The 16,868-nt window shown below is 39.3% G+C and overlaps 1 protein-coding gene across 1 annotated transcript in view; it reads left to right on the top strand.

The window, feature by feature from the left end:
- The window catches only part of GALNTL5 (UDP-N-acetyl-alpha-D-galactosamine:polypeptide N-acetylgalactosaminyltransferase-like 5), a 58,185-nt gene that overhangs the window by 20,096 nt on the left and 21,221 nt on the right, over positions 1-16,868 (top strand). Inside the window, exon 5 of the mRNA XM_006895188.1 lies at positions 9,818-10,067. Coding sequence (XP_006895250.1) covers positions 9,818-10,067 — 250 coding nt within the window. The remainder of the gene's footprint in view (positions 1-9,817; positions 10,068-16,868) is intronic.

Genomic DNA, 16,868 nt, shown 5'->3' with positions numbered 1-16,868 from the left:
ATTGATGGATTCTAACTGTTGACCTTTCAGTTAACAGCCCAGCACTAACTTACAATATCACCAGCACTCCTTATACAATCATCATTACATTATTATTTTGGAACATTTCACATCATACACAATTGAAACCCACATCTATTAGCAATTACTCCCATTCACCTTCACCCTATTCTCCTACCTAAGCACCAGGTAAACACTAATCTACTTTTTGTCTTTTTGAGGAAAAAAAAATGAACTATGACCCTTGAGTTAATTCTGACCAAAGGTGACTCATGTATTACAGAGTAGAATTGCTTCAGAGGTTTGGGATTGGTTTTGTTTCCACTCTGATTTTTACTGAAATGGATTGCCAGGTCTATTTCCCATTGTACTGCTCCATGGGTTTGAATCATCATCTTTTAAGTGAGTTTTTGTTGTTGTTAATAGATGCTGTCAAGTTGACCTTGTGAACAACAGATTTGAACCCTGTCCTATCCTGTGTTATCCTCACATTTCCTGACACACTACAGTCCATTGTGACGGTCACCATGTCAACCCACCTGGTTGAAGGTCTTCCTCTCCTTCACCAACCTTCTTCCTTTCCAAGCATGATTTTTGTCTCCACGGAATAGCATTTCCTACCAACGTGCCCAAAGTATGTGAGTTGAAGCTTTATCACCTTTGCCTCCAAGAAGCACCCTAGCTGCATTTTCTCCAAGATGTATCTGTTTGTTCCTTTGTCAGTCCGTTGAACATCCGTTCATCCGTTCAATACTCTTCTCCAACACCACAACTCAAAGACATCAATTCTTCTTCTATCATCATTATTCATTGTCCAGCTCTCAGCTGCATAGCAAGTGATAAGAAAGACCATGACTTCTATCAGACACACCAGATAAGTGAGCCAAGCAAAGACCATTTGCACCTACACTCTTTTTCGCCTATTCTGGGCATTTCATTAAATAATATCTTACAACAGGCAGCATTTTTTGTGTGTCTGGCATCTTTTAATTACTCATTCCTGGACAAATGTCTATACTTTGAAAGTTTATCCACTGTGTAGCATGTGTCAGTACCTCTCCATTTTTATTGCTGAATAATAGTACATTGCATGCATAGATTATATTTTGTTCGTCCATTTATCAACTGAAGGACATTTAGGTTGGTTCCACTTTGTTTTCCCTATTAGAAATGATGCTTACATGAACATTAGTGCCCAAAATTTGTATTCATATGAGTTCTCATTTCTCTTGGGTGTGCATCAAGTAATTGAATTGCTGGACCACATGTACTGTAGTTTAACCTTTGATGAACCACCAAACAAGTTCCTGAAATTGCTGCATCATTTTACATTTCCACCAGCAATGTACCAGGGTTACAATCTGCCAATGCCCTTCCTTGCTATTTTGTCTGCTTTTTTTTTTAAATTATAGCTATTCTCTTGATCATGAAGTGCTATCTCACTGTGATTATGATTTGTATTTCTCCTAGCTATAGTATTAGAGGTAGAGCTCAGATTGGAAGTCAATCAAAATGAGGAAAAATAGTGACAAACATCCTTTAATAATTGGAAAGTGGAATGTATGAAGAAGAAATGTTAAAAAACTAGAAATTAAAACAACTATGAGATAACATCTTGCCCCAGTAAGAATAGCAAAATTTAACAGAACAGCAAGCAACAAATGCTGGTGAGGATGTGGAGAAACTGGAACTCTTATTCACTGTTTGTGGGAATGTAAGATGGTGCAACCATTGTGGAAAGCGGTGTGGCACTTTCTCAAAATGTTGCAAATAGAGATATCATTTGACCCAGCAATCCCATTACTGGGAATAAACCCCAGAGAGACCATAACTGCCATCCAAGCAGATATATGCACACCCATGTTTATCGCAACTTTGTTTACAATAGCAAAGAGTTGGAAGCAACCTAAGTGCCCATGAGCAAACGAATGGATAGAGAAGCTGTGGTATATTCACACAATGGAATACTACACCGCATTGAAAAACAAGGAACTCATGCAATATTATTAAAAATGGATGACCCTGGAGGACATGATGCTGAGTGGAAGATCTCAGTCACAGAGGGACAAATGCTATATGGTGCCACTGTTGTAGAATGGGTCTGACATCAGGGTTGGGGTAAGACTGAGAAAAAACTGGATAAATTATGTATACTGTATTGAAACAGATGAGGGAAAGAACAGATTAGAGGCTATATATGATTGAGTATTATGGTTAGCACAGGAATCCAGAATTAAGGTTGCATAGAGAAGTGTACTCAGTACGGGGGATGGGAGTGGGGGGATGGGGGAATTGTATACCAATGAGGGAATTTTTTTTCTTTTTCTTTTCAGAGAGGGGAGCAAGCTGGTGGGGAGGGGTGGGCAGGGAGAAACGTGCAGCAATGAATGAATGGAAATCCAAAATCTCTGTAAATGTTTATTAAAATTAATTTTTAAAAAACCCTAGAAATTGTGAAGCATGAAATGGAACACATGAATGTAGGCATTCTAGGTATTAGTGAGATGAGATGGACTGGCTTTGGCTATTTTGACTCAGACAGTCACATGGCATATTATGCTGAGAATGAAAAATGGAGGAAGAATCATTTATATATAAAAGTAAATTTCAAGTTCTATCCTGAAATACAATGTTGTGAGTAATAGGATAATATCCATATGCACACAAGGACAACATGTTAAAACAACTATTATTCAAATACATGCTTCTACAGCTAAAGGCAAAGAGGAGGAAATTGAATAGTTTTGACCAAACATTCAATCAAGGTGTGTTAGTGATAACTGGTGACTGGAATGCAAATGCTGGAAACAATGAAGATGAAATAGTATAGTTGGAAAGTATGAACTTGGCCACAGAAATGAGGCTGAGAATAGAATGATCAAATTTTGTATGTTCAATGATTTATATCTTTTTTTTAAGAAAGAAAAAAAACCCCAAACAAACCCATAAATGGTGACTTTACACCTGGACCTCACCTGATGGACAGCATAGGAACCAGACTGATTACATCTGTGGAAGGAATCATTGGAAAAACCCCAAATCAGCAGTTAAAACCAGACTGGGGCAGATTGTGGAACACACCATCAATTACTCATGTACATGTTCAAACTGAGGCCAAAGAAAACGAAAAAAGTCTTTGAGAATCAAAATATGATCTTGAGTTTATCCTACCTAAATTTAAAAATCACCTTTAAAATAGGCTGGGGGGTAGGGGGAAGAATACGATGAAAGACCAGATGAGTTGTGGGATGACATAAACATCTATGAAAAGAGCAAAAGGTCATTACAAAGACAGAAGAGAAAACAAAACTCTGAAAATTGTACTAGAGCATCAAGAAGTCAAAACAAAAGGAAAAGATGCTGAAGTAGAAGAGCTGAACAGAAGATTTCAAAGGGCAGCTCAGGAAGACAAAGGAAATTATTATAATTGAATAGGCAAAGAGCTGACATTGGAGAGCAAAAAGGGAAGAACTCATTCAGCATTTCTCAGGCTGAGAGAACTTAAAACAAATTTAAGCTCAAGTCGCAATATTGAAGGATGCTGTGGGTAAGAAGCAAGAAGGGACCCAAGAAGCATCAAAAGAAGGTGGGGGAATGGAAGATGGCAGGAATACACAGAGTCACTGTACCAAAAAAGAATTGACTGACACTGAAAAATGTCAGGAATTACCATATGAACAAGAGCCAATGGTAATGAAGGAAGAAGCTGAAGCTAAACTGAAGGCATTGACAAAAAGTAAGGCCCCAGGGATCGATGGAATGCCAACAGACACATTTCAACTAGTGGATGCTGTCCTGGATGCACTCACCAGTCTGTGTCAGAAAATTTGAAGGACAGTTATCTGGCCAATTGACTGGAAGAGGTCCATATTTATTCCCATCCCCAGGAAAGGTGATCCAACAGAATGTGAAACTCATAGAACAATATCATTGATATCACATGTAAGCAAAATTCTGCTGAAGATCATTCAACAACAGCCAGAACTTAATCTCTGCATTTAAACTCCTAAAAATGTAAAAGCAAATAATGACACCATTTCAGACAAGAGTCTCATATCAAAGTTTACAGAATACTACAGGGCCTCTACAAGAAAAAGACTGATAACACAATTACAAAATGAGCAAAAGACATGGAAAGACTTCTCACAGAGGAAGATATTTGGATGGCCAACAGACACATGAAGAAATGCTCAAAATCACTGGCAATAAGAGAGATGCAAATCAAAACCACAATGAAATACCATCTCACCCTAGTAGCGGTGGCAAAGTTTAACAGGACAGCAAGTAATAAATGTTGGAGAGGATGTGGAGAGATAGGAACTCTTAGACACTGTTGGTGGATTTGTAAAATGGTACAACCACTCTGGAAGACAGTTTAGCGTTTCCCCAAAAAGCTGATCATAGAAATTCCATATGACCGAGCTATTCTACTGCTCAGAATATACTCTGAGAAAATTAGAATGGAGGCACAAATGGAGATTTGTGCAGCATTATTCAACATCACAAAAACATGGAAATAGCCCAGATGTCCAACCACAATCGAGTAGCTTGAGAAAATATGGTACATTCACACAATGGAATACTATGCAGCATGCAGGAGCAATGACTTGGGAGGGGCTGAAGAGCATTATGATAAGTGAACTAATTCAGTCCCATAAAAAATACTATCTAAGACCATTATTGTATAAATAGATAACTAATAAAACATGGATGGGCGGGGAGGAGCAGAGGGATGAGGATGGTCAGGACGGGTAATCATAGGGTCACACATTTTGATGAGTAGAGGGAGGGGTAGGTAAAAGAAATGGGAAAGATTTAGTGGGGGGAGTATATAAACTTTGTAAGTAATTAAAAATAACAGCAACAAATCCCCAGCCAGAGCTATACATAAATAGAGAACTGCCAGAAATTAGGAGCAGGATTTAGGAGAGGTCATGGCATCAGGTTCCAACTGCTTCAAACAACTTTGCTTGCTGAAAGTGTGGAGGACTTGAAGCACTTATTGCAGAAGACCAAAGAATACAACCTTCAATATGGATTGCTTCTCAATATCAAGAAAACAAAGATTCTGACAACTGGATTGATAGGCAATGTCACGACAGATGGAGAAAAAATTCAAACAGTCAACAACTTCATCTTACTTGTATCCACAGATATTACCCTTGGTACCAGCAGTCAAGAAATCAAGAGACGTATTGCACTATGAAAGTCTGCAGTCAGGGACCTCTACAAATTATTGAAGAGTAATGATGTTAATTTGAGGACTAAGGCACACTGGATCCGGCCATAGTCTTTCTAATCACTTGCTATGTATTGAGAGCTGGATGATGAATAAGGATGACAGAGGATTGATTGTCATTGAGCTATGATGTATCAGTACTGCACATCCCATGAACTTGAACTATCAAAAGAACAAGCAAATATGTCTTGGAGAAAGTTCAGTCTGAGAGCTCTTTGAAGGCAAAGATGATGAGACTTCACCTCACATGCTTTGGACATGTTGCTAGGAGGGGCTTCTCCTTGGAGAGGGACATGATGCTCAGAAAAGTAGAGGGTTGGTAAAGGAAGGGAAGACCCTCAACTAAGTAAATTCGTACAGTGATTGTCACAATGTCCAATGTCAGATAGTGTAAGGATGGCATAGGATAGGACCAAGTTCAAATCTGTTTTTCATAGGTTCATGAGTACTATTCAACTTGATGGCACCTAACAACATAACAGTGGCATCAGGGATATCATTGCTGATGTCAGTTGGATCCTGGCTGAAAGTAAAGAATACCAGAAGAATGTCTATTTGTGCTTTATTGCCTAGGCAAAGGCATTTGACTGCGTGGATAACAACAAATTATGGCTAATCTTGAGAAGAATGGGAATCAGAGTAATTAACTGTGCTTGTGTGAAACCTATACCTTACCAAGAAGCTATTGTATGAACTGAATACGGGAACACTACATGGTTTAACATTAAGAAAGTGTGTCAAGGTTCTGTACTGTCTCCATCCCTAATTAAGCTGTATGCTGAGAAAACTATTTGAGAAGCTGGGCTTTTTGGAAAAGGAAAGTGGCATCAGGATCAAAGGAAGACTTATCATAATGCCAATAACACAACCTTGCTTGCTGAAAGTGAGGAGGACTTGAGGCACTTGCTGCTGAAAATCAAGGAATTCAGCCTTCGGTATGGATTACATCTCAACAGAAAGAAGACAGAAATTCTTGCCACTGGGCTAAGAGGAAATGTCATGATAGATGGAGAAAGGATTGAGGTGGTCAACTATTTCCTCTTACTTGGATCCACAGTCAACACCCTTGGTACCAGCAGCCAGGGCATCAGGAGACATACTGCACTGGGAAAGTCTGTAATCAGGGACCCCTCCAAATTATTGAGGAACAATGGTGTCAACTTGAGGTCTAAGGTGCACTTGATTTAGGCCATTGTCTTTTCAATCACTTGCTGTGCATCTGAGAGCTGGACAATTAATAAGGTTGATAGAAAAAGAATTGGTGCTTTTGAACAGTGGTGTTGGAGAAGAGTGCTGAGTATCCCATGGACTATCAAAAGAATAAACAAATATGTGCTGGAGAAGTTCAGCCAGAGTCTTCCTTGGAGGCAAGGATACATTCTTTGAGCCTGTTGCTAGTATAGGCTAGTCCACGGAGAAAGACATGGGAATATGGAGGGGCAGAGAATGAGAGATTGACTCTTAACATGATAGATTCACACAGTGACTGCTGCAATGGGCTCTAATGTCTCAGAAATTGTGAGGCTGGCGCAGGATAGGACAGGTTTCAGATGTCTTGTTTATGGCATTACTATGGGTCATACTTGAGTCGAAGGCACCTTAACAACAAGAAGTAACTAATGGTGCCGATAACCTTTCTATGCATCTGTCGGTCATTTTTAAAATCTTCTATACAGAAATGTCTATTCAAGTCCTTCACCTAATTTTTAATTGGTTTATCATTTTAGTATTGAATTGTAAGAACTCTTTTTATATTCTAGACACAGGTCCTTATTGAGTGTGTGATTCTCTGAATGACATTTCACTTTCTTAAAAGAATCATTTGCAGGGTGAAAATTTTTAATATTGATGAAGACTCATTTTTCTTCTATGTAATTTTCACATTTTTAAGTTTATTAATGAAAGTTTACAGAGACTTGGGATTTCCAGTCATTCATTGTTGTACTTTTGTAATTTTCACTCTTACTGTCATGTTATTTGTTATTGTTAGGTGCCGTTGTGTCAAGCATGACTCATAAAGACCCCATGAACAAAAAATTTGCATCTTGTTCTGTCCTGCGCCACTCTCACTCTTCCTGACACACAAAAGCCCATTGCAGCTTCAACCGCCTGGTTGAAGGTCCTCCTCTCCTTCATCGACCCTCCACCTTTCCCAGCATCATGTCCTTCTCCAAGGAATAGCACCTTCTAGCCACATGCCCAAAGTATGTGAGGTGAAGCCTCATTATTCTTGAATCCAAATAGCACTCTGGATGCACCCTCTCTGAGACATATCTCTTTAGATTTTGTTTGTTTGTGTTTTTCATGTTAAGGGGTTTTTTTTATGGTACAAATTTTATATACGTTGTGTTGCTATTCAGAAATTTCAAAGGCTTGAATTTTAAAAACAGTACTTATTTTTAGTCATTTTTCCCTCACAAGAAAGTTTCTTTCTTATCCCATACAATTGATAATTTTCAGGACTTGATATTGTTAGATGCCATCATGTGGACCGTGGGATGTTCATTGCTCTTCTCCAACACTACAGCTCAAAGGCGTCAATTCTTTTCCTATCATCCTTATTCATTTGCTGTCATGTATTGTTGTTATGTGCCATCAAGTCGCCTTCACCTCATAGCTACCCTATACACAACAGCTCTAAACCCTGCTCCATCCCTTGCAAATCTTATTGTCTCTGACACACCTACCCCAATCACCCCAGTCACTCAATCAATTCATCTCATTGAGAGTCTTCCTCTCCTGTTCTGTCCCTCCACCCTCCCAAGCATGATGTCCCTCTCCAAGGACTGGTCCCTCCTTGCGTCATGTCCAAAGTAGGTTAGATGAAGCTTCAGAATCCTTGCTCCCAAGGAGCAGCCCGGCTTCACCCTCTCCAGGACGAACTTGTTTATTCTCCTAGCAGTCCATGGTATATTCAATACTCTTCTCCAGCACCACAGCTTCCATATAGATTGCCAAATGCAAGGTCATTAGGGGAGCTCTTGTGGTCTAATGGTAAGAAACTGTACGGTAATCCCAGAGGCATGTGGTTTGAATCCACCAGCTGTTCTGTGGAAGGATAGGCAGTCTCCTCCTGTGTGATTTACTGCTTTTGAAAACCCAGTGGAGGGTCATCTATGAGTTGGTTCCAATTCAGTGGAACACAGAAAAATGGGGATAAAGTCATTGAGACTTATGCCTATTTAATCTATGGATTTTGTCATTTCAGCTCTTATATTTAGATCTATGATCCATTTTCTTCATTATTGCACATGTAGCTTCCAGCTGTATGAACATCATTTGTTGATAAAGCTATCCTTTTTCTCATTATCATTGTTTTTATATCCTTATGAAAAACCAATTGACCATAAACACAAACATTTCTGTATTCATAATTGTATTTCACTGTACTTTATGTCTTCCCTTGTACCAGTACCAGGCTATTTTAGTACAGTTTTGATTGCTATGATTTTGTAGCAGGTTCTGAGCACTGTAGTTTTGTATCATGTTTTTAAATAAAAAAGTCCTCCAACTTTGTTTTAACTTTTCAAGATTATTTTAGCACATCTAGGTCCCTTTCACACTCACAAGGCTTTAACCTTGTCAAGTTTTGAAAACAGGCCTCCTGGGATTTTACTGGGGATCGCATTAAATCTGTTGACAGTGGGAGGAATACTGTCATATAAGCAGCATTTAACTCTTCCCACCTAAACATGGGGTGTATTTCCATACTCTCCTAATGATTTCATGAAGAAGCCCAAAATCTTCTACTAACATCATAAGTCTTCTTCCAATCTGAGTCCATGCAATGAGCTCATCAATACATGTTCCTAACTTTAGTTAAGCCAGTTTTCCTGTGTTCTCAAGCAGAGCAGGCCCTCATTAAGGCTGAACTCAAAAGCAAAATTAATGGTATGTGCCTTTATATCCCAAGGACAACACTCAGTGTTTGAGAAGGTATTCTCCCAGCAAACATTGAGTGGATTGATTAAGGCTGAGCTAAAATGATTTTTGTTGTTAACTTCTTTTTAAATTCTATATTAGTTTGCATACAAAATTATTTTTTTTGCTCAGTTATCTTTCTGTTTTTCCAATAATGGTCTTATGTTGCATTTGTTCTTATGATACTGAGCTATTTCACTCAGCATGATACTCTTGACTCTCCCATGCTATGTAGTATTTGGTGAAATCATTGTTCCTTAGTGCTGCATAGTATTTCATTGTGTGACTAATAACACAGTTTCTCCATCCTTTCCTTTGCTGATGGGCATTGGGGCTATTTCCATTTCATACAAAATTCTTATACTTCGTGTCATTCTGTTAAAATGATATTTTCAAAGCTTGCTTAGTGCCAACTGCTTCTTTGAAATCATCTCCAAACCATTGCCTGGCCCACAGTTCACCAGCTTTCTCTACACATTACATGCTACTTTTTTGGTATCTAATTAAGTATCTAATTGTTTCCTCCCAAGAGAACTAAATAGCAAATAATCCAAGCATAGTAAATGCTCACCCATTACTCGCTGCATTGAACTCTAACTTGAGTTGACACACACTTCATCCACGTGGTCTAACATTAGATTGTCCTTGCCTTCCCAGGGGATGTTCTGGTATTCCTGGATAGCCACTGTGAGGTGAACAGAATGTGGCTGGAACCATTGCTCCTTGCTATCTCCAAAAATTCAAAAATGGTGGTCTGTCCTTTGATAGATGTTATTGATGATTTAACTCTGCAATACAAACCTTCTCCTCTTGTAAGAGGAATTTTCAACTGGGATCTACAATTTAAATGGGATAACGTTTACTCCTATGAGATGGAAGGGCCAGAAGGACTCACTGGACCCATCAGGTGAGATTGCAGGTGTAGGGAGGGCCAAGCATTGGGACCTGACTTTGTTGATTGTTTTTAGTTTTTTGATGACGTTTTTGTTTTATTTTGTGTGGTGGTGTTGTTGTTTTATAGAACCATGGTTTCTTTGCTTCTTTTCTTTAATATTATTATTATTATTTCGGTTGTGTGCCATCAAATCCATTACGACTGGCACAGGAGGAGATTGTCCCTCCTTCTTCAGCGGAGTGTCTGGTGGATTTGAACCATGCACCTTTAGCACTGCAGTGCAGCTTCTTGTCACTAGGCCACCAGACCCCCCTTTAATGGAGTTTTAAAGATAGTTCCTTTGATTTCTTGAGTTTAATAATTACAAATATTTTGTTTTTAAATGCTTGAGTAACAGCATCTGGTAGATAATAACGTTCTGTCTGAGCAGCTGGCATTAGCCCATGGCAGAGTATTGCCATCATGTCCCTCTTCAGAGTGTGGTCTTTGTTCTTGGAAACCATTGAGTCTGTAAATCATTGAACAAAATATCAGCATTCAGAAAATCCCAGGAAAAGTAACCTCTGTGCTGAGGCCACCCATAAAAATATTTACCCAAATGCTTATCATGTGCATTTTCATAGAGACTTAATCTTAAAAAGCTTATTTCTACATAAAGGAGCAGTTGAATTTGCATTTAATTCTATGTTCTTTGCTCAAAGTTTGAATCCTGGATGTTAACGCTGTTTGTGAAGCTTCTTAAATAAAGATCCCTTCCCACATCCATTAACTTGGACACCAGGCTCACAATCTTCCCTCTTCTCTTCCTTTTAACTTTCATGCTTGGAAAGACATGTGAGTAGGTGTTTCAACACGATAGCAAAGGAGTCCCCGGGACAAATGATTAAGAGCTCAATGATTTGCTTAAAAGTTGGCAGTTTTTACCCACCCGAAGACTCCTCAAGTATAGTTCTGGAGATCTGTTTCCAAAAGGTCACAGCCGTTAAGGCCCCACGGAGCAGTGCTGCTCTGACACACACTGGGCCACCACTGGTCAGAACCAACTTGAGGACAGCTGACAACAGGGGCAAGACTTTGACTATTCCTCATCTTCACTTCTAACTGAGCTACATCACCTCACACAAGTTGCTTAACCTCTCTGTACCTTAGTTTCCTTCTCGGTAAAATCTGAATACTACTACTATATGTATCTCAGAGTTGTGAGAATTAACAGATACAAAACATCTCATATTTTTTCAAAGAGAAAAGTTAACTGGGGAAGGGGTGGTCAGGGACGAAAATATGCAACAATGAATGAATGCAAATCCATGTTCTCTATAAACTTTAATTAAAATATCAATAAAATTTTTTTATATCCACCCAAAACAACACACAAACCAAACAAACCGCAAAAAAAATTTCTTAACCCCTGGACTAATAAGAAACATCATGGCAGTAGGAGAAAAGATTGAATTTGTTAATGAATTCCTTTTACTTAGATCTAAAATCAATACTCATGGTGGCAGTTGAGAAATCAAAAGACATATTGCATTGGAAAAATCCAGACCTTTGCAGAGGACCTCTCCAAAGTGTTAATCTGTATGGATATTATGCAGTTTAAGGACTAAAATGCCTCTAATCCAAGCCATGGTTTTTGGCTTGTTTCTTATGCCAGCTATGGGTTGCTTCTGATTTGAAAGTTCACAACAGTAACAACAGCAACCTGTGCTTCTTAAATTTGGACAATGAATAAGGATGATCAAGGAAGAATTGGTGCCTTTGAACTGTGGTGTTGGAGAAGAGAATTTATTTCCAGTCTTTATAGTCAATAGTAAATTGTATTTTTTCCATATTTTCTAGTTTATTTAAGTAACTCTGAATTTAGTTTTCAAGTTTCTTAAAGTTTTTAGATATTTATTTTTAACTTATATGCAAAATCTTAAGGAATTTTTAGTCATTTTTGTGTAGTAATGTACCAATTATTTAGAAATTCATATTCTTTAAATGTTAATCCTCCAAACCAAATGTCAAGGGAAAACTCTCCAATCCTGTAAAGTTACTGTAAGGTTTTTTGGTTGGATTTTTTTTAAATTTTACTAAATTTAGTGCATCAAACTAGGACACGTGTATTTTGCTAGAATATATCAGGCAGCCAATTAAGATACAAATACAGATTTGTGATTAATAGAAGAATGAATATTTGCATAAAAACAACCATCATACTGTGTGATCGAGTTGTAGTGGATAGAGTATACAGGAATTGGACGATCACAAAAGAATGAACAGTTATTAGATTTTAGACTGAGGATGTGAACAGATATTTGTCAAATGGCGATGTACAAAGAAATTATTCTTGTAGAGGGAGTGCTGCTGTTATTAGGTGTCATAAATTTGAATACATCCATGGCAATGCTTTGAACAACAGATCTGAAGCCTGTCTTATCCTGTGTTCTTTTCACCACCTCTGACATGCTTGAGCACATTGCTACGGTCATTTTGTCAATTCATTCTCTTTTGCTGACCTTCCACCTTTCTAAGCATGATTTCTTTCTTTTTTTTTTTTTAATTTTGTGTGCGTGTACCATCAAATCAGATCTGACCGGTACAGGAGGATATTGCTCCTCCTTCTCCGGCAGAGCATCTGGTGGATTCGAACCATGTACCTTTGGGATTACAGTGCAGCTTCTTGCCACTAGGCCACCAGAGCTCCCCTTAAGCATGATTTCTTAGGAATAGCTTCTCATAGCAACATGTCCAAAGTATGTGAGACAAAGCTTTATCAACTTTGTCTCCAAGGAACACACTAGCTGCCCTTTTCCAAGACATACCTATTTGTTCATTTGATAGTTGGTGGAATACTCTTCTCTAGCACCACAACTCAGAGGAATCAGTTATTCTTCTGTCAGAGAGTTGGACGGTGAATAGGGGTGATAGAAAGAGAACTGATGCCTTTGAGCTGTGGTGCTGGAGAAGAGTGTTGAATATACCATGGACTGCTAGGAGAACAAACAGGTTTGTCCTGCAGAGGGTGGAGATTGAATGCTCCTTGGAGTCAAGGACTCTGAAGCTTCATCTGACATACTTTGGGCATGTTGCAAGGAGGGACTGGTCCTTGGAGAGGGTCATCATGTTTGGTAGAGTGGAGGGGCGGTGAAGGAGAGGAAGACCTTCGATGAGATGGATCGATTCTGTGAGTGGAGTGGTGGGAATGAGTGTGTCTGGGACGGTGAGGTTGGCATAGGATAGAATGGCGTTTAGGGCTCTTGTACATATAGGGTCACTATGAGTTGCAAGTGACTCGATGGCACATAACAACAACAACAACAACATCCTAATTCATAAAGGGATTGTATTTTTAGAAGGAGTGGCATGTGTGAATTGCTAAATGCATAAAAGAGCATGAAATTTAAAAAAAATGGTAGTGTCATAGTCCAAAGGAAGTTGTCCTGCTCCCAAAGACTGAGCCTCTCTAGTGGCTCAAATCTTTCAGGGACTCTGGGGTTAATGACGGGTAGTCTCCTCCTATGCCACTTACAAAATCAGAAACCTGCTGGAGGGTCAGCAATGACTGAAGGTGTGAGGCTCAGTACACGACTTCCATGTGGTTGTTTTGGAGCATCTCACATGTCACTGTGCACTCTACTGGAAGCTAGTTTCTGCAGTTTCCAGACTAAGATGGATCTGGAAATGAGTTGATTGAAAACCTCATGAATTTAACGGAATGTTACCATTGAAACCATTGAAAGATGAACTGCTAGGTAGGAAGAAATTGAACGTATTTGGTGACTACAACAGTAGACTCAAGGACTGGCAACATTTCATCATCCTACAGGTGAGTTTACTGTAACTGATCAATGACAAGTAAGTATAACAACAGCTTTACAAGTGACAGCGTCTGATTTGACCAACCAATATAGGATAAGAGAAGATATTGTGCTAGCTGACTCTGAGAATGTTGCTAAAGGCTATCAAAAACTTTTAGCAGTTGAGTAACACTACCATGTTTGTATTTTAAAATAAATGCATCTTGTAGTTGGTAGATGAATTATAGGAAGATGAGATGAATTAGGGAAAACTCCCTAGAATGTTGCACTAGTCTAAGAGGAATATATTGGAGGGGACAAACAAGTCAAAATGAATAGGAGAGAGAAATACTTGAAGGGTATTTAGGCAGAGATTGTGGGGAAGTTAGTAAATTTTGGGAGTGAAGATGAGAAGTTAAGTTTAGGATGATGAGGAAGAGGAAGAAGGGTCTAGGATAGTTTTCTTGTGTGAAATTCTTAAGGCTTAAATTAATAAACTTATATTGTTAAACATTTTATAATAAATAGCTCAAGAAAAAATATTTTCTTAACCCTATAATAAATTAAAAACAGCTCTGAAATAGGAAGCAACCATCAGAGATAAATATTTAATCTCTACTTTTTTGTGTGTGTATACAGAAATGATGTTAGTTATAGAACAGAGTTCAGGTCATTTGTGCAAAGGTTACTCTCAGTTGTATTCGACCTGACGACACTTAACCATTGCTGAAATGAGGCTAGTGCTGTTATATCTGGAGAAACACTCTTCCACGTTGTACATCGTTCTTTATCAACGTGCAGAATGAAGTAACCTGGGTTTGCTGTGATGCTGAACCTTGGGAGTATCAAATATCATAATGGTCTCCTAGTGTGGACAGTGTTTGGTGGAGCTCCCAGATGTAAAACAGGTTTGGAAGCAGAAGTGGCATCCACTTGTTAAACCACCTGCCTCTGAAAACTCTATGAACTTGGAAAAATGACAATAGTTATGGAAAGGCATTAGGTCTTTTGTTCATAGAGTCACTATGAGTCATGCTTGATTCGACAGCAATCAACAACAACATATCTATAGTATTAAGGTAATAATAATTATTAAGATAGATAATAATATAGATTATATATCTATATTATATTGTAGCTGATATTAGATGGATCTTAGCTGAAAGCAGGGAATACCAGAAGAATGTCTATCTGTGTTTCATTGATTATGCAAAGGCATTTGACTGTGTGGATCATAACAAACTGTGGCTGACTCTGAGAAGAATGGGAATCCCAGAACATTTAATCGTGCTAATGCGAAACCTATACTTGGACCAAGAGGCAGTAGTCAGAACAGAGCAGGGTAACACTGCATAGTTCAAAATTGGGAAGGGTGTACGCCAAGGATGCATCCTGCCTCCATACCTTTTCAACCTGTATGCAGAACAGATTATCCGGGAGACTGGGCTCTATGAGGAGAAGTGTGGCATCAGGATTGGTGGAAGATCTATTAACAATCTGCGTTATGCAGATGACACAACCCTGCTTGCTGAAACTGAGGAGGACCTCATGCACTTGCTGCGGAGGGTCAAGGACTGAAGCCTCCTCATGCACTTGCTGCAGAGGGTCAAGGACTGCAGCCTTCAGTATGGACTGAGGCTCAATGTTAAGAAGACAAAGATTCTCACCACTGGACCAATTGGTAGCATCAGGATGGTATGGCGAAGAGATTGAGATTGTTCACAGCTTCAGTTTGCTCAGCTCCACGGTCAACACTCCTGGCACCAGCAGTCGGGAAATAAAAAAGCGTATCGTTATGAAAATTAATAAAATATAATTATAGGAAAAAAAAAAAGCGTATCGTGATGGGAAAGTCTGCTGTTAGGGACCTCTCTAAAGTACTCCAGAGCAACGGTGTCTCTCTGGAGACTAAGGTGTGCCTGATACAGGCCATGGTCTTTGCAATCACTTGTTATGCATCAGAGAGTTGGACAATGACTAGGGAGGACGGAAGGAGAGTTGATGCATTTGAGCTGTGGTGCTGGAGAAGAGTACTGAATGTACCATGGACTGCCAAGAAAACAGATTCATCGTAGAGAGGATTAAACCAAGCAACTCCTTGGGGGCAAGGATTCTGGGGCTTCGTCTGACATACTTTGGGCATGTTGCAAGAGGGACAGGTCCTTGGAGATCCATCATGCTTGGGAGGGTGGGGGGACAGCGCAGGAAGGGAAGGCCCTCTATGAGGTGGATTGATTCAGTGACTGGGATAATCAGAATGGGAGAGTCGGAGACAGTGCGATTGGCACAGGATAGAGCAGGGTTTAGGGCTGTTGTACATAGGGTCGCTATGAGTCGCAAATGACTCGACGGCACATAACAACAACAACAATAATATAGGTGATATAAGTCTCTGGTGGCCTAGTGGTGAGAAGCTGCACTGCAATTCCAAATGCATACGGTTTAAATCCACCAGTCATTCTGCAGGAAAAGGATGGGCAATCTCCTCTAAAAACCACCTGGAGGGTCAGCTATAGGTCAGTTCCAACTCTATGATACACAACATCAGCAATATTGATAATAAAGGTAATAGATGCTACCTGTTGTCATTCCTACCTATCCTGAACCTATGGTAGATGATGGAGAGAACATTAACGTTGCTAATGATTTCATCTTTCTTGAATCCACAATACATTTGCTTTCAGCAGTCATATCATTTGGGGAAAATCTGCTGTCGGGGACCTCTCCAAATGCTGGTGAGCTAAAGTATGCCTGATCCAAACCATGATTTTTTTTCCAAACCATGATTTTTTTCAAATACATCTGAAAGCTGAACAGTAACTAAGAATGACAAAAGAAGAAGCCATGCCTTTGGAGTGTGGTGTTGGAGAAGAGTAGTGAATATCCCCTTGGGCTGCCAAAAGAACAAGCAAGTCTGTCTTGGAGAAAGTGTGATGGGGTGCTCCTTGGAAGAAAGGATGTTGAAGCTTCCTCTCCTATACTTCAGGCATATTGTTAGGAGAAACCAGACCTCAGAGAAGGACATCGTGCT

Source organism: Elephantulus edwardii, unplaced genomic scaffold (assembly GCF_000299155.1).
Source record: "Elephantulus edwardii isolate Elephantulus edwardi_28Jun2011 unplaced genomic scaffold, EleEdw1.0 scaffold00161, whole genome shotgun sequence".
NCBI lineage: Eukaryota > Metazoa > Chordata > Mammalia > Macroscelidea > Macroscelididae > Elephantulus > Elephantulus edwardii.
Note: the sequence above shows the minus strand (reverse complement) of the source record. Positions and strands in the feature narration are given on the sequence as shown.